The sequence below is a fragment of the Danio rerio genome, chromosome 7, assembly GCF_052040795.2.
Source record: "Danio rerio strain M-AB ecotype USA chromosome 7, GRCz13ab, whole genome shotgun sequence".
In the NCBI taxonomy this organism is placed as follows: Eukaryota; Metazoa; Chordata; class Actinopteri; order Cypriniformes; family Danionidae; genus Danio; species Danio rerio.
In genome coordinates this window covers 26,247,151-26,270,788 of record NC_141027.1, presented here as the reverse complement: position 1 = coordinate 26,270,788, position 23,638 = coordinate 26,247,151, and the positions used below count along the sequence as shown (strand labels likewise).

At 35.4% G+C, this 23,638-nt stretch overlaps 1 protein-coding gene and 1 long non-coding RNA gene across 6 annotated transcripts in view; one reads left to right on the top strand and one right to left on the bottom strand.

Annotated features, from left to right (window-relative positions):
- Nucleotides 1-10,620: 10,620 nt before the first annotated feature.
- LOC141375366 (uncharacterized) overlaps nt 10,621-23,638 on the top strand; it is a 46,052-nt gene continuing 33,034 nt past the window's right edge. The window contains exons 1-2 of one of the 2 annotated variants that reach the window (XR_015495695.1): nt 10,621-10,689; nt 23,083-23,194. This is a non-coding gene — a long non-coding RNA (uncharacterized LOC141375366). Of the gene's footprint in view, nt 10,690-23,082; nt 23,195-23,638 lie in introns of those variants that run through there. The other variant, XR_015495696.1, reaches the window with a different exon arrangement.
- Nucleotides 14,634-23,230, bottom strand: nat16l (N-acetyltransferase 16, like). Of its 4 annotated transcripts, none has more exons than NM_001123054.3 (5): nt 23,090-23,104; nt 22,283-22,373; nt 21,800-22,004; nt 18,261-18,485; nt 14,634-16,436 (listed from the first exon to the last, which is right to left on the bottom strand). In NM_001123054.3, exons 3-5 carry the CDS (start codon nt 21,986-21,988, stop codon nt 15,864-15,866), a joined length of 987 nt encoding a protein of 328 aa, NP_001116526.3. In that variant the 5' UTR covers nt 21,989-22,004; nt 22,283-22,373; nt 23,090-23,104; the 3' UTR covers nt 14,634-15,863. The 4 variants fall into 4 exon arrangements, with proteins under 4 accessions (NP_001116526.3, XP_087114679.1, XP_087114678.1 ...); XM_087258553.1 differs by having other exon boundaries at nt 15,045-16,436; nt 21,886-22,004; nt 23,090-23,224; XM_087258552.1 differs by lacking the exon at nt 22,283-22,373 and having other exon boundaries at nt 15,045-16,436; nt 23,090-23,230.

Genomic DNA, 23,638 nt, shown 5'->3' with positions numbered 1-23,638 from the left:
GTTTGCTGTTAATTTGTGCCAATCGGTTACAGTTAAATGTGTCTTCCAGCCCGATTCAGTTCCAATTTTTACAGCATTTCTCTGGTCTGCACAGGTTCGGGTCTCATTTTCATAACAAAACATATAGGTCTGGGTTCGGGTCTAAATATTTAAACCTGTGAAGACCTCTACCTCACACTTCTGTGGGGGTCTGGTAATTGAAGCACCTGTCAGGTGACAACTGTGCTTGCGTTGATTTTGCCAGAAGAAAAATATAGCATATCCCATTCCCATCACACATCATGTCGTTGTTATGTGTCTGTGCTTAGCTTGTGTCTTTGTGCTTAAAGTGTTTCTAATCTCATTACGTGGTACATGTTTTAAACATGATTAGGACTTAAATGACAACAATAATGGGGCAGGTTAGTTTTTGTTGTTGATTTTTAGAGTTAGCGAGCAGATTTCAGGACATTTAGATAGGATTTGGTCTTGGATATACTGCCCAAGAGTGTTGCAAATATGGTCCCAGAGTAAACTGGCTTTTCTTGGTAGAAACTTTGACCTTGTTTCCCAACAACCATTAGTTGTTTACAAATCCCCATGACACCCTACGTCATGTTTTAAATCCACATGCGACCCTGCATCATTTATGAATTCCTATGTCATCCTACGTCATGCAAATCTAAGCTGAAATATAACAGGCAAATTTGTGTAGTTTCTTTTAACCAAGGGGCATTGCTAAGCTGAAGAATTTCAACTAAAGCTTCTACTGTTGGAAAGTTGTTATTTCCATGTTTCTCCATTTCTCCCAGAGTATTGTGTTTTTTTGGACCTTGGTCTGTTGAAAAAAAACCTTGCCTGCTTGCAAGTAGTGCAAAATGCTGAAGCCAGACTTCAGACTGGCAGGGGAATTTGCTGTAGTATATCTCCAGTGCTGGCCTCTCTACATTGGCTGCCTGTTGAGTTTAGAGTGCAATATGAGGTGCTGCTGATGGTTTTTAAAGGGCTTCACGGTTTGGCACCAGGTTGCATCTCCAACCTATTACAAAGGTACTTTTCTTTTTTTAGACCACTAAAGTCACAGGCGATTTAAGGTTGCCCTAAAGGGGCTCTGTGTCTGCTTAGAATTCAATATAATGACACTAGACTGCACAGGTCTCAAACTCAGTTCCTGGAGGGCCGCAGCTCTGCACAGTTTAGTAATTAAACACACCTGATCAAACTAATTGAATCCTTCAGGCTTGTTTAAAATCTGCAGGTAAGTGTATTGAAGCAGGGTTGAAACTAAACTGTGCAGAGCTGTGGCCCTCCAGGAACTGAGTTTGACAGCCCTGCTATACCGCATTAAACAGTTTATGTAAATACACATTTTTGGAAAAATATTTAACAGGTTTTTTGAAAAGATTTTATTATTTTCTCTGCCATCATTGTTGTGTAAAGATATCCTAAGATCTCCCAGATTTCTACCCTCTATTTACCGATAGCAAAGTTGAACACTAAATCTGGCCATGCCTTCTCAATGGTAGCTCAATGACACTGGAACAGCCTTGTGTTTAATACTATATTCTTTGACTTGCTAGAGTGTTTTAAATTATTGCTGCAAACTTTTATTGTTTGGTCATTGGTTATTGTGTATTAGTGTCACCAACACAATCTCACAGCAATTTGTAATTTTATTTTGTGGCTAATTCGTATGAATTCATACGATCTCATTCATACAATTTAGTACGATTCCCCCAATGATGATTGGGTTTAGAGGTGGGGTTTGGTGCCATGCCTCCTTTTTAAAATCATACAATTTTGTACAACTGAAAACATAGAATAGGTACGTTTCCCCGTCAGATAAAGTTGGTGTTGCAGTGCGAAATTGTGCAGCACCTTACTCAACCTACAATGTTTTACAAACTAATTTCGAAAGAAGCACATGGTATGATGATTGCGGCTGGTCTCTCATCTGCAATCAGCAATAATCCAGTCAGATTGATTCGAGCCTACAATAAATATTTCAATGTATTTCAAACTACCTGCCTTTATCTTTGTTTTGGAAGAATCACCCGTCCACCCCATCTCCTCCTTTACCAGAAGGATCTCTCAAGACCTACCTGATCTCGGACCCCCTTATATGCGTACTGGCCAGGCTGGAGCCCTGGGCTCAATTATCTCCGAGCTCAAGGCTCACTCCCGGGACAGCATGCCAAACCTGCTAATAGCGTCAAGCTATATCTAAGAAGGTGCTAACTCTTTAAGTTGTTTTTAAATGTTCTCTAGAAATGAAATGTAGTTGGTGTTGTGGAGGCTCAGTGGTTCTGTGGTTAGCACTGTCCCCACACAGCAAGAAGGTTGCTGGTTCGATTTCTGTGTGGAGTATCTATGTTCTCCTCATGTTCACGTAGGTTTCCTCCGGTTGCTTTGGTTTCTTCACAGTCCAAAGACATGCAGTATAAGTAAATTAAATAAACTAAATTGGCCGTAATGTATGAGTGTGTGTGTGTGTGTGTGTGTGTGTGTGTGTGTGTGTGTGTGTGTGTGTGTGTGTGAATGCAAGTGTAGGTGTTTTCCAGTACTGGGTTTTTTTTTCCGCTGCGTAAAACATATGCTGGAATAGTTGGTGTTTGTTCCGATGTATCGACCACTGAAATAGAGATTAAGCTGAAGTAAGATGAATGAATGAGTTGTTGTTGTTATTGTTGTCATACTTAAACTGGGATAAGACTGAAACCAAAATGCGTATAGAAGTCAGTGAAAGATTACTGTCAGTGAGCTCCGTCACACAGCACACAGGAAACAGTTCCATGGATCTGAAAACACTGAAATAATGAAATGGCAGCCCAGAATCCTGAAAATCTCTGGAAAATCCCTGGTGACGAGGTTATTGCTAAAAACACTACAGTGACTGAACTGTGGAAGAGACTGTAGAAGAGCAGATCAAGATCACAGCAGTGTGAGAGATTATGTGCTCATTCAAAACAAGAGCTTCTATGTGTACCACTCACTTTATGGCAACTGCGGCCTTCAAAATTTGTATTAGCAATATCTGTGCTAAATCATTGCTGATCTGTTATTTTGATCACTGTGTTTTTGTTCAAGTGCCTTGGTTATTTGGTTAAACACTCTTCTACTAGCATGGTATACCCCAAACTCACAAGGGAATTAAACTATTTTCCGTATTATCAGAAAAGTCCACTGTAAAAAATCCTGCTTGCCTTAATTTTTAAGCTGAATCAAATTAACCTTATCAGTCCATTGAACTTATAGTATGTTAAACTGACTTAAAACAGCTTGTGTAACTTATAAAATTTCAACATAATTAAATTAATATGTTACAATGAACTAAAAACATGTTGCCATCACTAAATGATCATATAATGTTTTACAGTGTGGCTAATTTGCATAATTTCATACGATTTGTCCCGAACTCCACCGCTAAACCTACCTCTCATTGGGGGTTGAGTTAATCATACTATGAATGATACTGCATAATTTCCCAAAAATTAGCCACTAAATCAAAACAATTACGAATTAAATTGCCATAATTCTTCACACTTTTAAACAATGGAGAATACTTTATTTCTGGAGAAAGTGTTGATAATTGTGATCTCCAGGCTTATTTGATAGTCTTTTCTCATCGTCAGTGGGTGGCTGATGCACTGTTTTATGGACTGGGAGTGTGAATGAGTATTATGTGTCAACTCGCTTGTTGTGTGGGCCGTTTCTAGCAGGGGTAACAGACTTGAGGGAAAGTAGTACGTGTCACATTCGAGGCGGCACATTGTTTTTCTGTAGTGCTTAAGGCAAGCACAAGATCTTTTCCTGCAAGTGACTGCAGACCTCTCCGTTCTCTCTCTCTGTCATTTCAGAAGGTTTAATTGTATTTTATAAAGTGTGAAATAGACAGAAGTATAGTTGGCTTTTGGAGGCAGAGAAGGATAAGAGAGCTGCGGGTCCATTAGTGCATAGTGTGATGACTCATAGCTTATTTTGTGGAGTTTTGTAGAGCTGTGAGCAGGTTTAGAAATCACACACACACACACCTTATATAATATTGCTACTTACAGTCTCTGCACTGCGCATCACCTAAAATATTATTGGGTAAATTTGTGCTGTAGATATGACATGACAAAGATATTCTATCAGACCGCATATGGACCGTACACAAATGTTTGCAGTGACACGTGTAACAAATGTCAGACATATATGCTCTGTTTTCTAATAGAAAAGGTTATATTAAAGAGACAAAATACATTTTGTTGCTGGCATTTGCAGTTCTGGATAATGGAGAATTAACATTTTATGAGTTTAGAATAGTGTGTACATTTTATTTATACAATGTATTCACTAGGTATATTTATAGCTTGTTTAATGTTGTACATTAACATATAGAGGTCAAAATCTTTGTTTTATTGCTGAGCTACAAAAAAAACCTAACTGAAATTAAATGTTTTGATTAAATGTTTTTTTTTTTTTTTAAAGGATTAAAAGATTGGTCCCACTTTATATTAAGTGGCCTTAACTAATATGTACTTACAAAGGAATTAATAGTTTGCTACAATGTACTTATTGTGTAAATACATGTATTTACTGTGTACTTATGCTTGATTAAATATATGTATGTAACTGCATCTGTAATTAACTTTTGTAATTACATTTGTAAATACACTGTTGACCATCCCTAACACCTTAACCCACCCTTAAACCTACCCATAGCACCAAACCTGTTCATAACCCAACCTCTATCCCAACTCAAAAGCACCACAAGTGGTCTCAAATACATTATAAACACAGTAAGTACATTGTATTTATTTTTTGATGTAAGTACATAGTAGTTAAGGACACTTAATATAAAGTGGGACCAAAAGATTTTTAAAAATGTAAATATTGTCACTCGATGGATTATGCAGATAACATCGGCAAGCAAATGAAAACAAAAACTAGTGTAATTCTGTTATAAATTAGATTGTTTTGTTTTTATTGTATTAAGTTCATAAAAAAAAATACTGTATTAGTCAATATAATTTTTTGTCATTTTTACCATAAAAAATGTAAACATAAACATTTAAACAAATAAATTAGGAAATTATCCATGGTAAAAAACCTCAATTACCTTCGGACCACTAGCCTCAATCAAGTTTGGTTTTTGGGCCTTAATAAGAAAAAGTTTGGGCAGCCCTTTAAACTTTATTGTATCTGTTTGGAGGTTATTTGTAACATGTTGGTTTAACTACCAACACTCACTATCAACCAGTGGCTTGGTCTGTTATATTATTTACGTCAGGGGTTCACCAACTTTTTAGCCCGCCACCCCCAAAATAACAATGCCAGTGACCCGCGACCCCCAATATCCTTTGAGGTGGTTAAAAATACAGAATCCTTGCATGCAACGGCACACAAACACTAACAGGCCTAAGTCTATTCTTCCTTTAATTTTTTGCAATGTATGTGAGTGCTGTAAATGTGTCAGAAAGTTCAACCGGGTGCCATCAAATCAATCTGCTGCATCTGATGCTATTGCTGTATCTTTAATATAATGTAATGACCCCAGGAGTCGCAATCCAATAGAACTAGTAACTATAAGCTACTATTATAAACTACTATTTTTATCTTCACTAGGTTATGAATAAAATATGATCATTCTAATGATTTAATAAAATGTACTAAATTTTTGGAAATCATCAAGCGACCCATACCCCCAACCCCCCCCCCTCCCCCCCCCCCCCACCCCCCACCCCCCCAATTTTCCCGCGGAAACCACTGTGACTTAATATTATATTGTTTATTAGTAGTCTAAATCCCTAATCCTATGTCCTAACTGCTACCCTAATAACTATTAATAAGCAGAAAATAAGAATTTTATTTCAGGCAAAAGTCATACACTGTAAATCCTGCTGTTGTCATTACTAAAGATATTAAGTTAATATAACAACTTATTGTCTCAACTTATTAGGATTTACAGTGTAGTTAATACTGAGAACTGTACCTTGTAATAAAGATAATATCTGCATTAATTTTCTGGTTCTAGGGGTGCCAGTTTGTGCAACTGAATGTCAGTTATTAACTGCTACATAAATGCAAAAGAATACATTAAAATACTAATGGACTAAAAGCTTCCTTCATATGATAAAAACCTTTATTATGACTTATTTAGTATGCGTCCTTATTTCAGCAGATGGCTGTGACGTGACAGATAACTGAAGCTTTGTCACTATGATTTTTCTGCTTTATTAGGAGTGTGTGTGAGTCATTTCTTAAGGCTAATGCTGCTGATTAATGTTTCACTGCTGTTTTGTCTTCTGTTCAACATTTCAGCCTCATATTCTTCATTTATTTTACAAGACGTAGTTAATGTTATTTTTACTAACATGAACAAACAATGAACAATCCTTGTACAGCATTTATTAAGATCAACTTTTACTAATCCATTATTAAAATCAAAGCTGTGCTTGTTAACATTAGTCAATGCATCTAGGAGTGTGGTTTTCCCTGAACCACCGAATTGATAATAATTTGTTTGCCCCCAGAATCTTTAAAACAATACCATAACCTTCTCTCCTCCTCGAATTTTTTTTTATCACTTCTGGTCACATGGAGTGCCTTTAGAGCAGGGCTATCAGTGCATGTCTTGTTTCTGCTCTACCTTCATCTATTTATCAGTCTTCTTTCATTTTGTTAGCAACACCCATTTTCCAAAAATATAATTGCTTCCCAAAGAACTAAATTATTTTAGGTGGATGTACTTCCAACATAGTCTCTTTCTGAAAACGTAGCCCTATATACATGTTTGAAGATTGCGAATTATGTAGCCAGAGATACGTATGGCTGCACTTCATCTTTTAACGAACGCTACGGGCGGTATGACGCCATTTCTTTTCTTGCTTACCATTAGACCAATTACCTCCGTGTGGACGACTTTCCTGCAGTTATCAGTTTGTCCAGATCGCTCAACACGTACATCAGCGGACTTGAGATGCCAACGTAGTCTTGAGTCTGGCAAAGAACTGTTCCAGAGAGCAGGTAAGAAAAAAACAAAAGCTAAAATATAAAATAAGCAAATAACTAGGTCAGAATGTAGTAAAAACATTGTAAGAATCAGGGCTTTTCTTTTTCTAAATTCCTTTTCAAAGTAGTTGGTTTTAGGTAAGGAGGTGGGCAGGTCAATCTGTGCTATTTAAAATACTATTGGTTGGGTTTAGGGAAGGGGAGGGTGGGTAAGTCGATCAGTCAGTCAGTCATTCAGTCAACAGCGGCCTCTGGTGGGTTTACGTGAGAACAGCATTCGCAAGAGAAATTTGAGATCTCAAAAAGCTTACACAGCGACCTCTGGTGGAAAACAAAAACTGCAAAAAAAATAAATAAATAAAACGTAGCTCCTGGGATATATTTGGCACTCTTCAGAAATGTACACAGGGGTTTGAAATCAGAATGACTCTGAGTTGTGTACTTCATGTTAGCAGAAAAAAGGACAACCATAACTTCTGTTTCAAGGAAAATTTAACATATGTTTTGTTCATTGTTTGTTCATGTTAGCGATTATATTAACTAACATCACATACTTGTCTTGTATTGTAAAGTGACCAAAAACTGTAATGTTTTATTTTATTGTATTTTATGTAATTTTGTCATCATAATTAGGTGCATCTTTTTAACATGGCAGAATTTCAGAGCATTCAGGCATGTAAATAGGATCAGGCTGATCTGTTGGTTGTATAATGGCATGGAAATTGTTTTCTTGGCATGCTTTGCAATAGTATTTGAATGCAGCCTTTATGATGCAAGCTGTGATTGCATCAATCAGCGATGCAATGTCAGACACAATGCACTCAATGGAGTGAGAGACGGGTAGGGTTAGGGGGGAGGGGGTTAGGTGAGCGCATTAAAAAGCATTGGATGCTGCTCAGATTGCACTGCACCAGGTCTGCATCCAGACCCCTCTAATGCTTTGGGCACTCTGGCAAGTGATAGATGAGTGTCTGATCACATAACGTCTCAATGTCTATTTCAAAACTTGGTCCAATTTTAAACTGAATGGCCTTAACTACTATGTATTTGCAGCAAAAAATGAATAAATAAATACAATGTACTTACTGTGTTCATTATGCTTTGCAGTTCTAAGGTAGTATACGTGGTGGGTTTGGGACAGATTTGGTGATATTAGTGGGTGTAAGGGTGGGTTAAAGTGTAAGCGATGGTCAACGGTGTAATTAAAGATGTAATTACAGAAATTAATTGCAGATGTAATTACATGTATGTACACATTAAGTACATTTTAACAAATAAAACAATCTCAGTGTAAGTTAAGGCCACTTAATGTTAAGTGTGACCTAAAACTTTGATTTGACTTTCTCCTGCTTGCACAGACTTTCTTTCACCTTTTTTCTCCCACCCCTACATCAAACACACTCACATATTCTCGACCATTCCTTTGTGAGGGAGAATTACGCTAATTTAATGTTTCTCTAATAGCTGCTTCTTTACCCAGCATGCTCTGGGCCTAATGGCACTCATCATCCTCCATTCCTAGGCTTATTTCCTGTGATTAAGAACTGCCAGGGCATCATGGTTGCTTCTGTATAATTTTGTCCCAATGTTTATCAATTAAAGCCTGTCCTCTGTCTTCTTCAAGCAGCAGACTAATTAGTCAAGCACTAAACTGAAATGGAAGGGAAGTTGCACTGATGGCTGCATTGTTGGGAGAAGCATGTGGAATCGGTTTGTTGTGTTCATACTGCATTGTATAATTAGGCCTGTGCTGCTCGGACCATCCGGATCTGAGTCAACAGGTCGAGGAAGACATATGGACTCTCGCTGGGAGGGTGAGTCATGATGAAGGGGTTATTAAAGCCAATTAATAGCTGCTCCTAAAAGCTGTCTTTGACATCTGGAAAACAACCCCAAAAGTGGAGGAAATTTAGCTTGTTTTTTTACGTGACTCCAAAAAAAAAAACAGTAATCTGCAAGTAAAAAGTACAGTTAAATACCACTGTAAATCGGGTGGCGTGCTTTTGATTTGCATTATTAGTTTTCTTGATGGTCTTTAAATGCCTTTTAACTTGGCTTGCCATTTTTCTATATTTGTCATTATTGTCAAATACACTCACCGGCCACTTAATTAAGTACACCTGTCCAACTGCTTGTTTACGCAAATTTCTAATCAGCCAATCACATGGCAGCAACTTAATGCATTTAGGCATATAGACACTGTCAAGACAATCTGCTGCAGTTCAAAGCAAGCATTTGCATTTCAAAGCAAAAGAGGGTCCAAACCGGTACTTGTAAGGTGTACCAAATAATTTATATATATATATATATATGAAAATCCATCAAATGTAACCTGCTTGGATGAAACAAAAAAACAATAAATTTGTAAAGTGTTAATTAATCGCGTAAAAACAAATCATTGTCATCAATTGTTCATCATGTTTTTGTAAACCTGTATGTAATATTTTAATAAACAGAACAAATACACATTGAAATATATTTTCAACCAGATATGTTCATTACAGTGGACTCGAGATAAGCACTGTTTCTTCACAATTAATGAATGCACTATATGAACAGTTCAAATGTAATGTTACAGTTAAAATTAAACCATTTTAAAGGACCTCTATTACTCACTCCTCGTGTAATATGTATTTCAACATTATTTAAAATAATTATTAAAATGATTTTAAAAAATCATTAAAATAACACACTTATTAAACTAAACTATGTTTAATGGCTTATTTCCATTGTGATTCTCGATATTTAAAAAAAAAATGGATGAGCAAATCATAAATGGAGTGCAAACAACCTCAGCTCCACAAAACGATTCTCAAGGTCAATGACAAAACAACTATTATATAGCGTCTCTTCTGAAATCAACTTCACTTTAATACTCATAGACATAGATAATCCATTCCAAGGAAATCAGCAGAATTTCACTTCTGAATTCCAGGGATTTTTCTTTTTCTGTAATGTTTTATTAATATCTGTTTTATAGAAATTGTTACAAACAAGATGACTTTACCCTAACGACACACACTAATTGCATCTGAATTTGTAATTTTCACTTAAGTACCAAAATTTAAGAAATCGGTTCTTTAGGCTGTGACAACTGGTACTTTGCTGACACACATGGGCAGATTGTGACCATCAGGGTGGTAAAATTAAGGTAATCTTCATAGGAAGCTCGGTGAGGTCAGTTATCATCCTCATCATCACCACAATAAATACAATTATCTGCTCCAGCAGCAACCAGCTCTCTCTCTCTCTCTCTCTCTCTCTCTCTCTCTCTCCATTTCTGAGATGCGTCATACAGCTGGGTCAAGTTTGTGCAACTGCCAGGAAGCGAAGGAAATTAGAAAATGAGAAAGACAAAATGAGAACAAGAAATAACATTAAGGATTGACTCATTCAGTCAAATCCTGTAACTCATGGCCTACAATGGGAGGGCGAAATATTGCCCTGCTTTCAACACTAAAATGGTTGCAATTAAGTTTGACAAAACCTCAGGATACAAACTTGCTACATTTCCTTGAATGTTCTCCCTCAAAAGCTTCTAACAGAAGTGTGTACCCTGCTGTTTTTGGTCTCACACTGTCGTATTAATGGCTCTACAGAGCTCGGTTGATAAAGCCGACCGAAGCTCAGTGCTGCCTGCCATTGGTCAATACTGGAAACTGCAGTCTTCTCTGCGGAGGATACTCGACGCATTAGATCCAGCACTCGTCAATAATGGTGTGTTAATATTTTATTTTTACTATTGCCCTCTCTGCTTTGTAGAAGATAACCATATATTAAAACAAACTGACAAAAACAAACGATAAGAGATGATATAATCGTGAATGAGGGGAATTGAGAGAAATTCCCTCATGTGACTCCCATAGCTGTTATTGCTAATCGTTGTCTGTGTCATGTACACGGATAATTATCCTTTCATGATTATTATTAGACATTACTCTGCAACTGACCGAGTTCAAATTTATTTTTAGATTGTACTTGTGCCGATGAAGGTTAAAGAGTGGATTACTTTAGAGGCCTTGCTGATAGAGAGAGAGTCATAAAGCAATCAAATAACTTATATTTAACTCAAGGTCAATGCCTAGGATTGACCTTGTGTCAAATTTAAGAGATTTCAATGCGAATATATATATATATATATATATATATATATATATATATATATATATATATATATATATATATATATATATATATATATATATATATATTATATTATATTATGTTATATTATATTTCTATAAATAGAAAACATGTAATATCAGCTTTCTTTACAAAACTTTATACAACTCTGCTGTGTTTATTTGTGCATAATTTCCCCTTTTATTGGGTATTCTCTTGTAAGTTTTTGTGTTTTGTTTAATATTTTCTGCAGTATTTTCTGCTGTGTGCTGCACAATACAAATGAAATCTTTTATTTTGCTGTTTTGGTCCAAGGGATAATGCCTGTTTTCCTCTTTATGTTGATGCCTTGTGTGCTGAATTTCATTCATAAAAGCTTTTGGAAACAGGACTTCTTTGTGCCTGTCTGTTCTCTGCCTGATAGTAAAAGACACACAAAGAACTGTTTCTCAGAAGCAGATTATGTCAAATCCAAGATTAAATTTCACTGTCAGTTATAGCAGTCCCATTTTAGCCCTGGCCTTGCTTTAATCTGTGTCTGCACAACTGGCCCAAAATGCCTTTCTCATTTTGAGCAACAACTAAGAAGTTGACACTTTTTTATTTTAGTTTGAAATAAAATTTATTTAACTTTAAAACTTGTTCTAGCTCTGGAAAAGAGTTTAATTTTTTTTTTAAATCTGTAAATTACTTGTAACATTTCCTCTATGCTGCCTGACAAATGTCTTGTTGTCAATCAGTTGTAAGAGCAACAAATAATAACTTCACTTCTAGTTGATCATTTGGAAAAGTGGCAGAAGGTAGATTTTTCTGATGAATCATCTGTTGAACTGCATCCCAATCATCACAAATACTGCAGAAGACCTATTGGAACCAGCATGGACCCAAGATTCCCACAGAAATCAGTCAAGTTTGGTGAAGCAAAAATCATAGTTTGGGGTTTCATTCAGTATGGGGGCATGCAAAAGATACAAAATCAGACCTTACTGTCCTAATTAAACAATTTAAAAATCAAAGCATGATCATATTTTATTTTGGTAAAATAAGCGTAGTCTAGTGGCCACTTCTGATACCAAATGATCAACTAGAAGTCAAGTTACTATTTGTTACTCCTAAAACTTACAAGACTTTTTTCAGGTATTGACCTTATATTTTGTAATAAAAGACAATACTATATCAATGTTTTGAGTTCGGAACGGTTCAGAAATCAATATTTGTTGCAAAAAAATTGTTTTCAGTCACAACAATTAGAGGTGGAGAAAAATAGTTTTATGTCAAATTTGGAAGAAAGGTTATTAGAAATGTATAGATATTTTTTACTCAATCCTATACCGAATGGGATTTGATTTATACCTAAAATCAGATAAAATAAGAACTTTGGTCATCAATTTACATATTATCAAAAATGTTGGTATAATCAGCTGTGGATGTTTAATGTTCACAGATTTTGCATTTAATTTTTGCAAACCTTTAGTGAAAATTCAAGCTGTATAATATAGGATTAAAAATGGTATTAAAAGCAAGGCAGGGCAAGTTTATTTATATAGCACATTTTATACACAATGGTGATTCAAAGTGCTTTACATAAACAAGAATAAAAGAAATAAGGAAATAAATTATTAAAATAATTAAAATGTGAGGAGGCCAGTGAGGAGTCCCTTACAGTAATCCACCCTACTGATGATAAAAGCATGAAGTTTCTCTCTTGTTTCTAAGTCATCTGAAACAAAGCACCTTGCAATGTTTATGAGATGATAGTGTGCTGATTTACTTACTGCTTTGACATGACTATTGAAATTCAGATCTGAATTAAACCTTTTACAAATGTTAAATATGCTGCTATCTGAACTTATGCACTCTGAAAGTTACAGCGGTGAATCTCAAGACAATCTAGTTTGTTATTTATTATTTCAATACATTTCTAACAACATCTGCTCCTTTCACTAAGCAACTCAAACCTTTCCAGCGCTGAATATCATCCGGTTTGTGCTCTGCAATGACTGAGAAGCTGTTAATGAGTTAATCATTGACGCAGTTGCGAAATTATGACTGAGTCTTTCTCAGCAATTAATAATTCAGTCTCTCGCAGTCCATGTTAAAATGCAGTGCATGCCAGAAAAACCTGAGACACTGCAGGCAAAAACAACTTTTTTCAAATTTAATACCATTTTCACCTTCAGTTTCTTGCAAAACTATCAAACATATCATCCATAACTGCGTGCATAAAATATACCTCTAATATCCAACATCCTGCAAGTGCATGAAACGTCTCCACACATTCCATTGAAGCATTCATTGAAGTTGATGGCTATAATTATGCATCTTCACGTGTTATTGTAAAAAACTGGAGGAGAAGGTGATCTGCTGTGTAATAAGGTCTGCTACGAGGAACAGACGGATGTATTTGAGAGACAGAACTGGAACTAAATGAGTGTAATGACAAGCCAGAAGTGACATGAAACTAATGGCGGAGGAGAAACGAAAGGACAGAGGTGGAACAGCGAGGACGAGGGAAAGACATAAATCATGGTTGCAAAGTAAAGAGCGAGTATTACGAAGCAGAGGGAAACACAATAGCAACAGGGACGAGTGTGATGGGGAAAGAGAGAGAATAATTTGCTGATGGATAGATTCTCAGCACATCCATTACACTGTTGGCTGTTTCTCAGACGTCACATATTTCCTCCAAGGACTTCTTGTGCGCTTTCCCATCATGAAAGGCAATTACCAAACAGCCTGCTGGAAAAAGAGGCTGATTTTCCAGAGTGTTAACCTCCTTTATTCTTGTCACTGCTGTTAACCAGTCCACTAACAGATGTAATGTGCCAGAACAAGACGCTGTGGCTGAATTTTCTTGGTTATTTTTGAGGGGAAAAAAATCTACATGACTGATTTATTTTTTAAGTTGTTGTTTATGGTTTAAAAAATGTTTCAAGTGTTTACAAGTGTTTATTGTTTACTCAACTCCACAATTATTTTATTTATTTACCAATAGTAGCTAATGTCTGTTTGTGTGTGTGTGTGTGTGTGTGTGTGTGTGTGTGTGTGTGTGTGTGTGTGTGTGTGTTTACATCTATGTGTGTATGTGTGTGTACACACATGTATGTGTATGTGTGTGTATCTATACACATCTACTTCAACATTCTTGGATTTACTGGATTGATTCAGTATAGTTAGTTATTTACTGGATTTACTATTTTCTATAAAGGACTAATAACAATTCTTCCATATTTTTAAATTAAATATTTTAAGAAAAATGAAAACTGGTCACAAGACAAAGTTTTGTTTAGTGTGATTTAATTATTCCACCAAATTTAGATTTCCTAACCTTTTTTAAAAATGTATGTAAAGTTGATACTTGTTATCATTTAATGCCCAAAAAAGTTTGAAATTACAGCATTTTTATTTTAAATCCGTAATGCCATCGGTAGATTAATAAAACAAAACTGTTAACTCAAATACAAAACTATAAATCCAGGAAAAAATGTAAACAAAAATACGATAAAATTCTGTTGTTTTGTACTTTTTATTAGTCAAAGTCAGCATTAATTATAACATGGGTGCCCAAACTTTCCCTTATGAAGAGCCAAAAACCAAACTTGATTGAGGGTGGTGGGCCGCAGGTAAATATACTAACTGTATTACATTAAAGTTGCCATGGTAATTTCCTAGTTTAATAATATTTAAAAATAAACAAACAAAAAAACTTACAATACTCATATTAATTATTATTTTATATAATAATTTATATTCATTTTGTAATTTTTTTGTAATGTACTTACAATAAAACTATAAACCAGATTTATATCTAAAACCAGATAAAATTAGAATTTTGGTCTCATCAATCTATATATCATACAAAAAATGAGAGTTTAATCGGTGTTCAGCGTTTACAAGCAGCATTTAAATTTTTTGCAAACCTTCATTAAAAATTCAAGTTGTTTAAAGGATTAAAAGCAAGACAAGGCGAGTTTATTTTATATAGCCCATTTCATACACATTGGTGATTCAAAGTGCTTTACATAAACAAGAATTTAAAAAAAAAAGAAAGAAGTCTTGTGCATTGTCCTCTATTTGTCGAGTGACAGTGTTTACATTTTTAAAATTCTAATTAATTCACAACATTTAATTTGAACAAGTTTTTTTGTAGCTCAACAATTAAACAAACAAACAAAAGGTTATGTTGATTTAGAAATAACAATCTCTGTTGAAGGCATTCGCCCCACCTACCATCATTCTACCTCTTTTCTCAAATGGGGTGGCGGGCCAAATCAAAGGTTATCACGGGCCAACTTTGGCCCACTGGCACAACTTTGGTCATCTCTAAATTATAATAAAAAATCCTTCTTGAGCACCAAATCAGCATCATAGCGTGATTTCCAGAGGCTTTTAAAACATGTACAAAATGAAATAAATTATAAAAAATACAAAATTTTATTGTGAAAATGTTTTACAATAATAATTGTAACTTTTTTGTTTAATAATGCAGCTATTTAAATTTCAAAAAGCATTTTGAAAAAAGTCTATAAAAATCTATACAGTATACATCTGATTACAGTGATGAGGTACGCAGATAATAATGCATGTTTTCCAACATCAGCATCTGTTAAAGTCAAGCAAACACTGAGTTTGTTTCACTCAGACTGTTTAATCGTGTTGAACAAATTCTTCACCCGAATCTTACTCTATTTCATCCAAAACATCATCTAAAGGTTTTTTTTCCTGTATTATGGGCAACTTTTTCTTTTCCCCATGATCTCTAGAAATAATTATATATCTCTTTCCAAAAACAGCTGCTCCCAGTAATCCCTGAACTGCCTGACCATCTCGTGACCCTCACAGAACTGCTGCAACTCTTTCCACAGAGTCTGATGCATGTAAATATGAACCACCACCATGCCCTGAAGGTCACTCTTCACTCTGTCCAGGTGAGCTGTTAGTGCCGTCTTTGCTAAAGAAGGATCTGTCCCGTACAGATCGATATTAAAACGCAGAGATCCTCCGTCAAATGGAACAGGGTACAGAGGCGTGTGTAAACTCAAAAACATCGGTTTCTCACCAGAGCCATCTATAAACCATGTCAAATCTCGCCTTGCCAAGATCTGAAGGTTACTCTGCACGAGCCTCAAGGGCTGCCAGTCTTGGATGAGAGCGGCGCCTGGAAGCTGAAGCCTGGAGGGCAGATCTGGATCCAGGAGAACAGCCTGCAGAGCACCTGAGTCCTGCACTGACACTAAAGGCCTGAAGCTGCTGTTAGACACACCTGACGCCAGCAGTTTCTGCTTCAGACTGGAGACGAAGCCATCAAAACCCTCAGATTTCCCCCATAGAGAGAGAACGGCCTGGATGAAAAGACAGAAAGAGAACTGTGGTGAGAGCTGACTGATAGTTAAGGCCACTTTATATCTCTGTGTCAAGTGTAGGTGGTAGATATAAAGTCCCTTTCAAGGAAAGTCTGTGTAGTCTATTCAAGACCACAGTCCTTTCTAAATTAATATTGAATACAGAAATATTTGCTCTTTGAACTCACAAATATATCAAATCAGCAAAACAAGTGACCTGCTTGTTGTTGCTTAAGCCCTAATTACATTTAAAACATGTAATATTCAGTTTGCTCCAGCTACTGCTCAAGAGCAAACATTGGTGCAAAGACAGGACTTGCCGTAACAAACAAGCGAATCTGTACAGACCCCCCTCAACAGATAAATGTGGCTACAGTATAAAAACTTGCGTTTGGCTACTTTGACTGGAAGGCGGGACTTCCGTTGCTGTTGCAGACATACTGAACGCTGCATTTTCTTCCTTCATGGTAATGCGAGGAAACTTTTGATTTTGTATATGGTAACTAACATCTATAGTCTTTGGTTGCATACCCTTGACTGATTGGTCGACTAACAATAATTTCTCAAACCTTTTACTGAATAATTGCTTATAGATTTGATATTTTAAGTAAAATTGGAAAAATAAAATTTAAGTGGGCTGTGAAATAAATCCTACACATGGACAAAAGTCTTATTTAGTTCTCTATATTTGTTTTTCAATTCTGGGAACCAAGTACTCTTAATAGACAATGACAAATAAAAAATCCAATCTGTTTGTATGCATAACAGTCACTTTGGCACAAATCCGATTTGGATTCAATTTATTTCCACATACAGTTGAAGTCGGAATTATTTTTGTTTTCTTTTTTAAATATTTCGCAAATGATGAAACAGAGCAAGGAAATTTTCACAGTATGTCTGATAATACTTTTTCTTCTGGAGAAAGTCTTATTTGTTTTATTTCGGCTAGAATAAAAGCAGTTTTTAATTTTTTAAAACCCTTATTAAGGACAAAATTATTAGCCCCATTAAGCTAATTTGTTTTTCGCTTGTCTCCAGAACAAACCATCATCATGCAATAACTTGCCTAATTACCCTAACCTGCCTAGTTAACCTAATTGACCTAGTTAAGCCTTTAAATATCCCTAGTTAAGCCTTTAAATATCCCTTTAAGCTGTATAGAAGTGTCTTAAAAAATATCTAGTACATATATATATATATATATATATATATATATATATATATATATATATATATATATATACACACACACACACACATACATACATACATATATTAATTGTTTAAGAGGGGTAATAATATTGACCTGCTTTTATTCTAACCAAAATAAAACAAATAATGCTTTCTCCAGAAGAAATAATATTATCGGAAATACTGTGAACATGTCCTTGCTCCATTAAATATCTCTCCAGAATAAATATTTGTACAGAAGGGCTAAAAACTTTGCCCTCGACTGTATAAACGAGGGCTGAAACCGATTGCATACATTTGTTTTTTCATGTTTCTATGATCAAGAATATATTCAAACTGTCGTTTATATTTAAAAATAAGATCACAATGAATTGACAGTTTAAACCAGGTCTAAGCAGCACTAAAACATCCAGCTTCTGCTTTGGTTTTAGTTACATGCTTTTTACACTGGTATCGGTACAAAATCTGGACAGGTTTCAGTCTCCTTCTTCCCAACCTTAAACTAAGACAAACTACATAGACAGTTTGGCTGGACACACTTTTTGTTTATTAATAATTGTATGAAATTAAAATGTATGATATTACGTTAACTTGATTGTAAATATAGCTCATGTTTGTATGATTTGAGCTCACCCGTCTGGCCAGAAGTGTGAACTTGCGCAGTTTCTCAGGCCCGGGATCATCTCCTCTGGTGAGGCGTTTGCTCTTCACTCTGGGGTGGATCTTCTTTACGTAGCCATCAGCAAATGTCTGGATGACTCCGGCCAGACCACAGCCTCTTTCATGTGGACTAACTCTCAGTCCTTCAACTACCACAGTTTCACCCCCGTCAACCACCAGGCCTGACTCCAAGGCCACCTACAGCCACAGGCAGAATTATGGAAAATATTAAAGTTTAGGATTTATATTATGTTCAGATTTTGACTGTGAATCTGTGAGACATTCAGTTCATTAGCTACTATTGGTAAATAAATAAAAGAATTGTGGAGTTGAGTAAACAATAAAACTGAATGCACAACAAATTGGTTCATTCTTGATTGTGAGAATAAACTGCAATAATATTCCAGTTTCCATGTCATATGTCCATAGCATATTTGCATGCTGCATTTAACACAGTAGACCATGCCATCTTGCTGGCCCACTTGAAGCAATGTCTAGCGATAAACGGAAGTGCCCTGGATTGGTTTAAATCGTATCTTTTCAATCGCAGTTTTAAATTCATCGTTGGTAAACATTCATCTGAAGCAGTATTTTTGTCATGTGGTGTACCCCAGGGATCTATTTTAGCCCCTATTCTTTTTGCCTTATATATGCTTCCACTTGGTTCTATTTATAGAAAACATGGTCTGTCTTCCATTGTTATAAAGGCGACACTCAAATTTACCTGCCCTTAAAACTGAGTTCAGTTGGGTTGGAGACTCTTATGTCTTGCTTGTTGGATGTGAAAGCATGGTTGTCTTTGAACTTTCTAGATTTTAATGAGAGTAAAGCTGAAATAATTGTGTACGGCCCATCAAATTGTTCTAAGCCACCAACAGTAAGTCTCGGTAAATCAAGCTTTTCTGTAAAGCCTTGGGTAAAAAACCTGGGTGTTATCTTTAATGATGGCTTGAGATTTAACAAACATATAAATGCAGTGGTCAAATCCTGCTTTTTTCAGCTTTAAACCTATTCTGTCTAAAGGCCATTTTTGAAAAAATAATTCATGTTTTTATTACTTACAGGTTGGACTACTGTAACTCACTATTTTATGTGATTAGTCAGACAACACAATCTCGTTCACAGTTAGTTCAAAATGCTACTGCAAGGCTTTTAACCGGTGCCAAATACTTGACCACATTACACCAGTCTCTTTGCACTGGTTGCCTGTGCACTGTTGTGTCACTTTTAACATTTTTCTCTTGGTTTTTATATCACTAAATGGCTTGGCGCCTTCTTTTCTGTCAGAACTGTTGACTGAACATCAGCCAGGGGTGCATCGTTAGCCAACTAAGGTCGCAAGTTCTGTCGTTACAGTTAGTTGACTTGGCGTTTCTCAACGGCGTTTCTTGATCGTTCCAACGAACATCCACAAACTGCGCCACAAACTTGTATGCTTGCAACTACACCTCTTGAGCTGTAGTTAGAAACAGTTCCTGGCTGTGTTCAATTACCAGTTATCCCCCTATGCCCTATTCATTTAGAACATTATGGCATTTAAACTTAGAATTATAAAAAAAAAAGCATTAAAGCAATCTCTCTTTGGTGTAATTTGCTTTCAATAATTTTTACAGTTCAGTTTTTCTTCATGTTTACAATTGCGCTCCCCTCGCAGTGCACTTTGAAAACATTTATGTCATTTTGAACACAGTTGTGGCTCATGGCGAAGCTATAGGTGACCTATTATTTAAAAGCAGAATTTATGTTATGTCTCCAGAGCATATGAAACAAAAACAAAGCATACGTTAATGCTTTTAATTTATAGTAGGTTATTTACTGTATATGACATGGGCCTGTTAGTTAGAACATTTCTGCAGTGATTTGCATGTGTCAAATTGTAAAAGTAGACTTTTCAAAAAATAAATAATAATAATAATCATCATCATCATTAATATTATTATTAAAGTAGTATTTTTTTCATCTCCTAATAAAAATTTAATATATTTTTTTAATAAATAGCCTCATTTTTTATTTATTTATTTATATGATTTATATATGATATTAGAATACGTGTAAGCTTTTGTAAGGGATTTTATGTTTTAGAATAGAATGTTGAGTATTCTTAATGATATTTTTAAAGGAAACATAGGCCCTATATGTGCCATTTACATTATTTTAATTAATATGGCGAGTTCATGTTTTGACCAAAACCAATATTGGAATTTTTTTAAATGCGTGTGTGTGTGAAACAATATAATTTGCACAAAGAAATTATAGGGTTCTCCTCTATAGAAGTAATTACTCCACCCCGTTTAGAACATCATTATGGGCATTTTACGTTATAACTAATGTGGTTCAAACGATGGATCTGCGACAGAGAAACTACGGATTTTGGGAAACACTCGTCACTACATTGTTTTTTTCCCCAAATGATTCATCGTACTATGATAGCTCAGCCGCGAGTTATGTCGTTGTTTGGGAAAAGCAACCCCGGTCGCTCTCTTCTGTTATCAATCCAGAGATTACAATAGCTCCCTAAGTCGAGGCTGAAATCGGTGACAGTGCTTTTGCAGTAGCTGGTCTTAGATTGTGGAATGCTCTGCCCCTCTGTCTGTTTTTAAATATAGGTTGAAAACTTACCTTTTTTAATTTGGAATTTTATCAGAGAATTGTTTGTTTTGGCTAAAATTTTATATCATTCTCTTTGTGATTTGTATTGTGCAGCATATTGGTCAACCTTTGGTTGTGTTTAATAGTGCTATATAAATAAAATTGACATTGACAATAGTCAGTTTTTGTTCAGAAAAAAATAAAAATAAAAACAAATGAAAATAAAACTGAAACACTAGATTTTCCTTTATCTTTGTGATTACAAGCATTTAAAAGTCTAAAAAAAACACGGTTGCTTTTCTTGATATTTTATGTGCTAAGTACAAAAAACAATGTGCAAAAGTGCCCCAAGTGATCATAAAGGTGCATGACACGTGTACTATTGTAGGTTAGCTGCAAAATTTTACAATGGTGTTGATGGCCTCATTTGATTTGAGTTCTTGACGATCAAAGCTGTCCAGTGGTATAAATTTCAGGTTCTGAGTTCAGGTATATGGGTCATGAGTCAATAAAATTTGTGAACAGCACAGATCACATGCACTGATGTGGTTAAATTGAGCCACAAGCTGTCTTTGCTGAAAACTGCAAGCTTTGTATTTCTCAATAGACATCGTGCAGTATATTTCAACCATTAACTTTTTCCTATCATAACAGTTAATTATTTGTGTAGTCCATAAGGTAAATGCGTACTGTAAATGTTAATTTTACATCAGTGTCCCTTTGATTGACATATGAACAAGCTTTTGCAATACTGCCAATTTACGTGCTGTTTTAGGGGTTTTTATGATATAATCTAGTATATAATCTATATCCAAGATGAAGATATTGCTAAAAAATCTTGTAGTAGTAATGAATTTTCCTCATGGGTTCTGTCTGAAATCAGAAAACACTATCAAAGCTTTTTCCCTCCTCGAATGGCTCACCAGCTTCTCATCTCTGCGTGCTATAATAACCACTCTTCCCGGCTCAGTTATCCAGGAGTGATAGCGATGTGGAAGATAGTCCATACCACCATATATGTTGTGTGATATGGCCATCACGTCATCGTAATCCTCTGGTCTAGCCAGATAGAAGGTCAGTCCATCACTTTCACCCACACAATGTGAAGCCATAGTTACTTCAGGTTAACTGTGGATGGTCAAACACATTAAAAACATTTTTTTTTCTAGAACATTTCATCATTTTTATCAATGTTATATCTAAAAATACAAAAGTTGTAATTGTTACAAGATTAGTCTGTGTAATAAACAATAGCAATGTATATTTAACAACTTATGAGTCTATTATGTGTTATTGCTCACTGTACCAGAATTTATTTTTTATTTTTTTGCTTATTCAGACTACTTATAGTCTTATAGAATACGCTGAATCAACACAATAATTGAGATTTTGTTGGGACAACTTACTTTTTGATGTTGACTCTACTTTTAAATCCAGGATGCGAATTACAAGGAGGGTTTTGGGGGGATTGACTCCCCTAATTAATGCTTGATTGCCCTGAAAGACGTGAAAATAACATGTACGGGGGGGTCAGTCCACTAAACAGTAGAAAAGAGTTTACTCTGATCTGCATGTTAAATACTAATATTACTAATTAAATAATAGATCATATAAATATACATTTGACCACCCCTATAATGGATTATGCCATTGTGAATGCCGATAGACATGGAAAACGTAAAGTGTTCACAAAACACGTTTCCTGTCAAATAGGTGCTTGTTTCTACATATAGCCTAAAAGTAAAGACAAATTAGATGGGTTGTTTGTAGTTTGACCAGTAACCTCTTAAATGGCTAATCACATGATATTGTAGGCCAGAATACACAAACTATCCCATAAAACACTGAAAAATCAAATATGTTGCATTATAGATTTCTTTAATTTGAGTCACTAAAGCATATTACACAAAATTCTATTTCCGAATAAGTTAACCCCCCTGATTGTCAATGTATAATTCACATCCTGGTTAAATCATTAGTTGGGACAATATCAATGAATTGTAAGGAAACCTATTTACAGAAGAAGAAGGCTTGCTGATCACATAACCACATTAAACATTATTAAAACATGTAAATGAAACTACAGTCAATAACGCAATATAATCAATGCATAGCTGACTTTACAACTAATAATGATCTCAGAAATGCTTATGCAGAATATCTCTCTATTTAATTCTTCAGTAATGTGGTGTTTGATGTTCTGCAGGACTCACCGCGTGACGTGTCGAGGCTCGTGTGATTTTGACGTTGAGCTCTAGAAGGCGGTCACGATTTTTGACAAGTTCCTCCACGGCAGGACATGGACTTTACTCTTGCAGGCATGTAAAACTTTGAATGTTTCAAACGGCCAGTCTTTACGTCGCCTCAACACCTTTTGTTTGTTTTTAATAACCCAGCACAACATCTTTCGTCGTATGCTATAGCAATCATCCAACCATATGAGAGTCCGGCTTAAATTAGTGGGCACGAAAACCTTTTATAAGACGTTTTAGTAAGTTTTAAATATCATTTGAGTCCTAAAAACTGTTTTTTTTCCAAACTGAAGCCATTTCCTCGGTGTTTCCTTTAAAAAAAAAAAAAAAAAAAACAAGATTGTAGCTCCACCAAGCGCACAGAAGGCGAAATTACAATTTTGTCCAATAAACCAATATTATTTTTTTAACCATAAGTTCAATGAACCAATATTATCAATAGTACAAATGTGTTTTGGTTGTTTAAAAAAAATTGTAACCGCAAGCAGGAAGTATAAGGTCATTAAGAGC

Excerpts from the sequence above, each read along its gene's own strand:
- nat16l (XM_087258552.1), bottom strand. The coding sequence starts at position 21,988 with ATGGCTTCACATTGTGTGGGTGAAAGTGATGGACTGACCTTCTATCTG. Across the intron at positions 18,486-21,799 it reads CACGCAGAGATGAGAAGCTG|GTGGCCTTGGAGTCAGGCCT; the intron begins GTGAGCCATTCG and ends CTGTGGCTGTAG. Across the intron at positions 16,437-18,260 it reads TCACACTTCTGGCCAGACGG|GCCGTTCTCTCTCTATGGGG; the intron begins GTGAGCTCAAAT and ends CTTTTCATCCAG.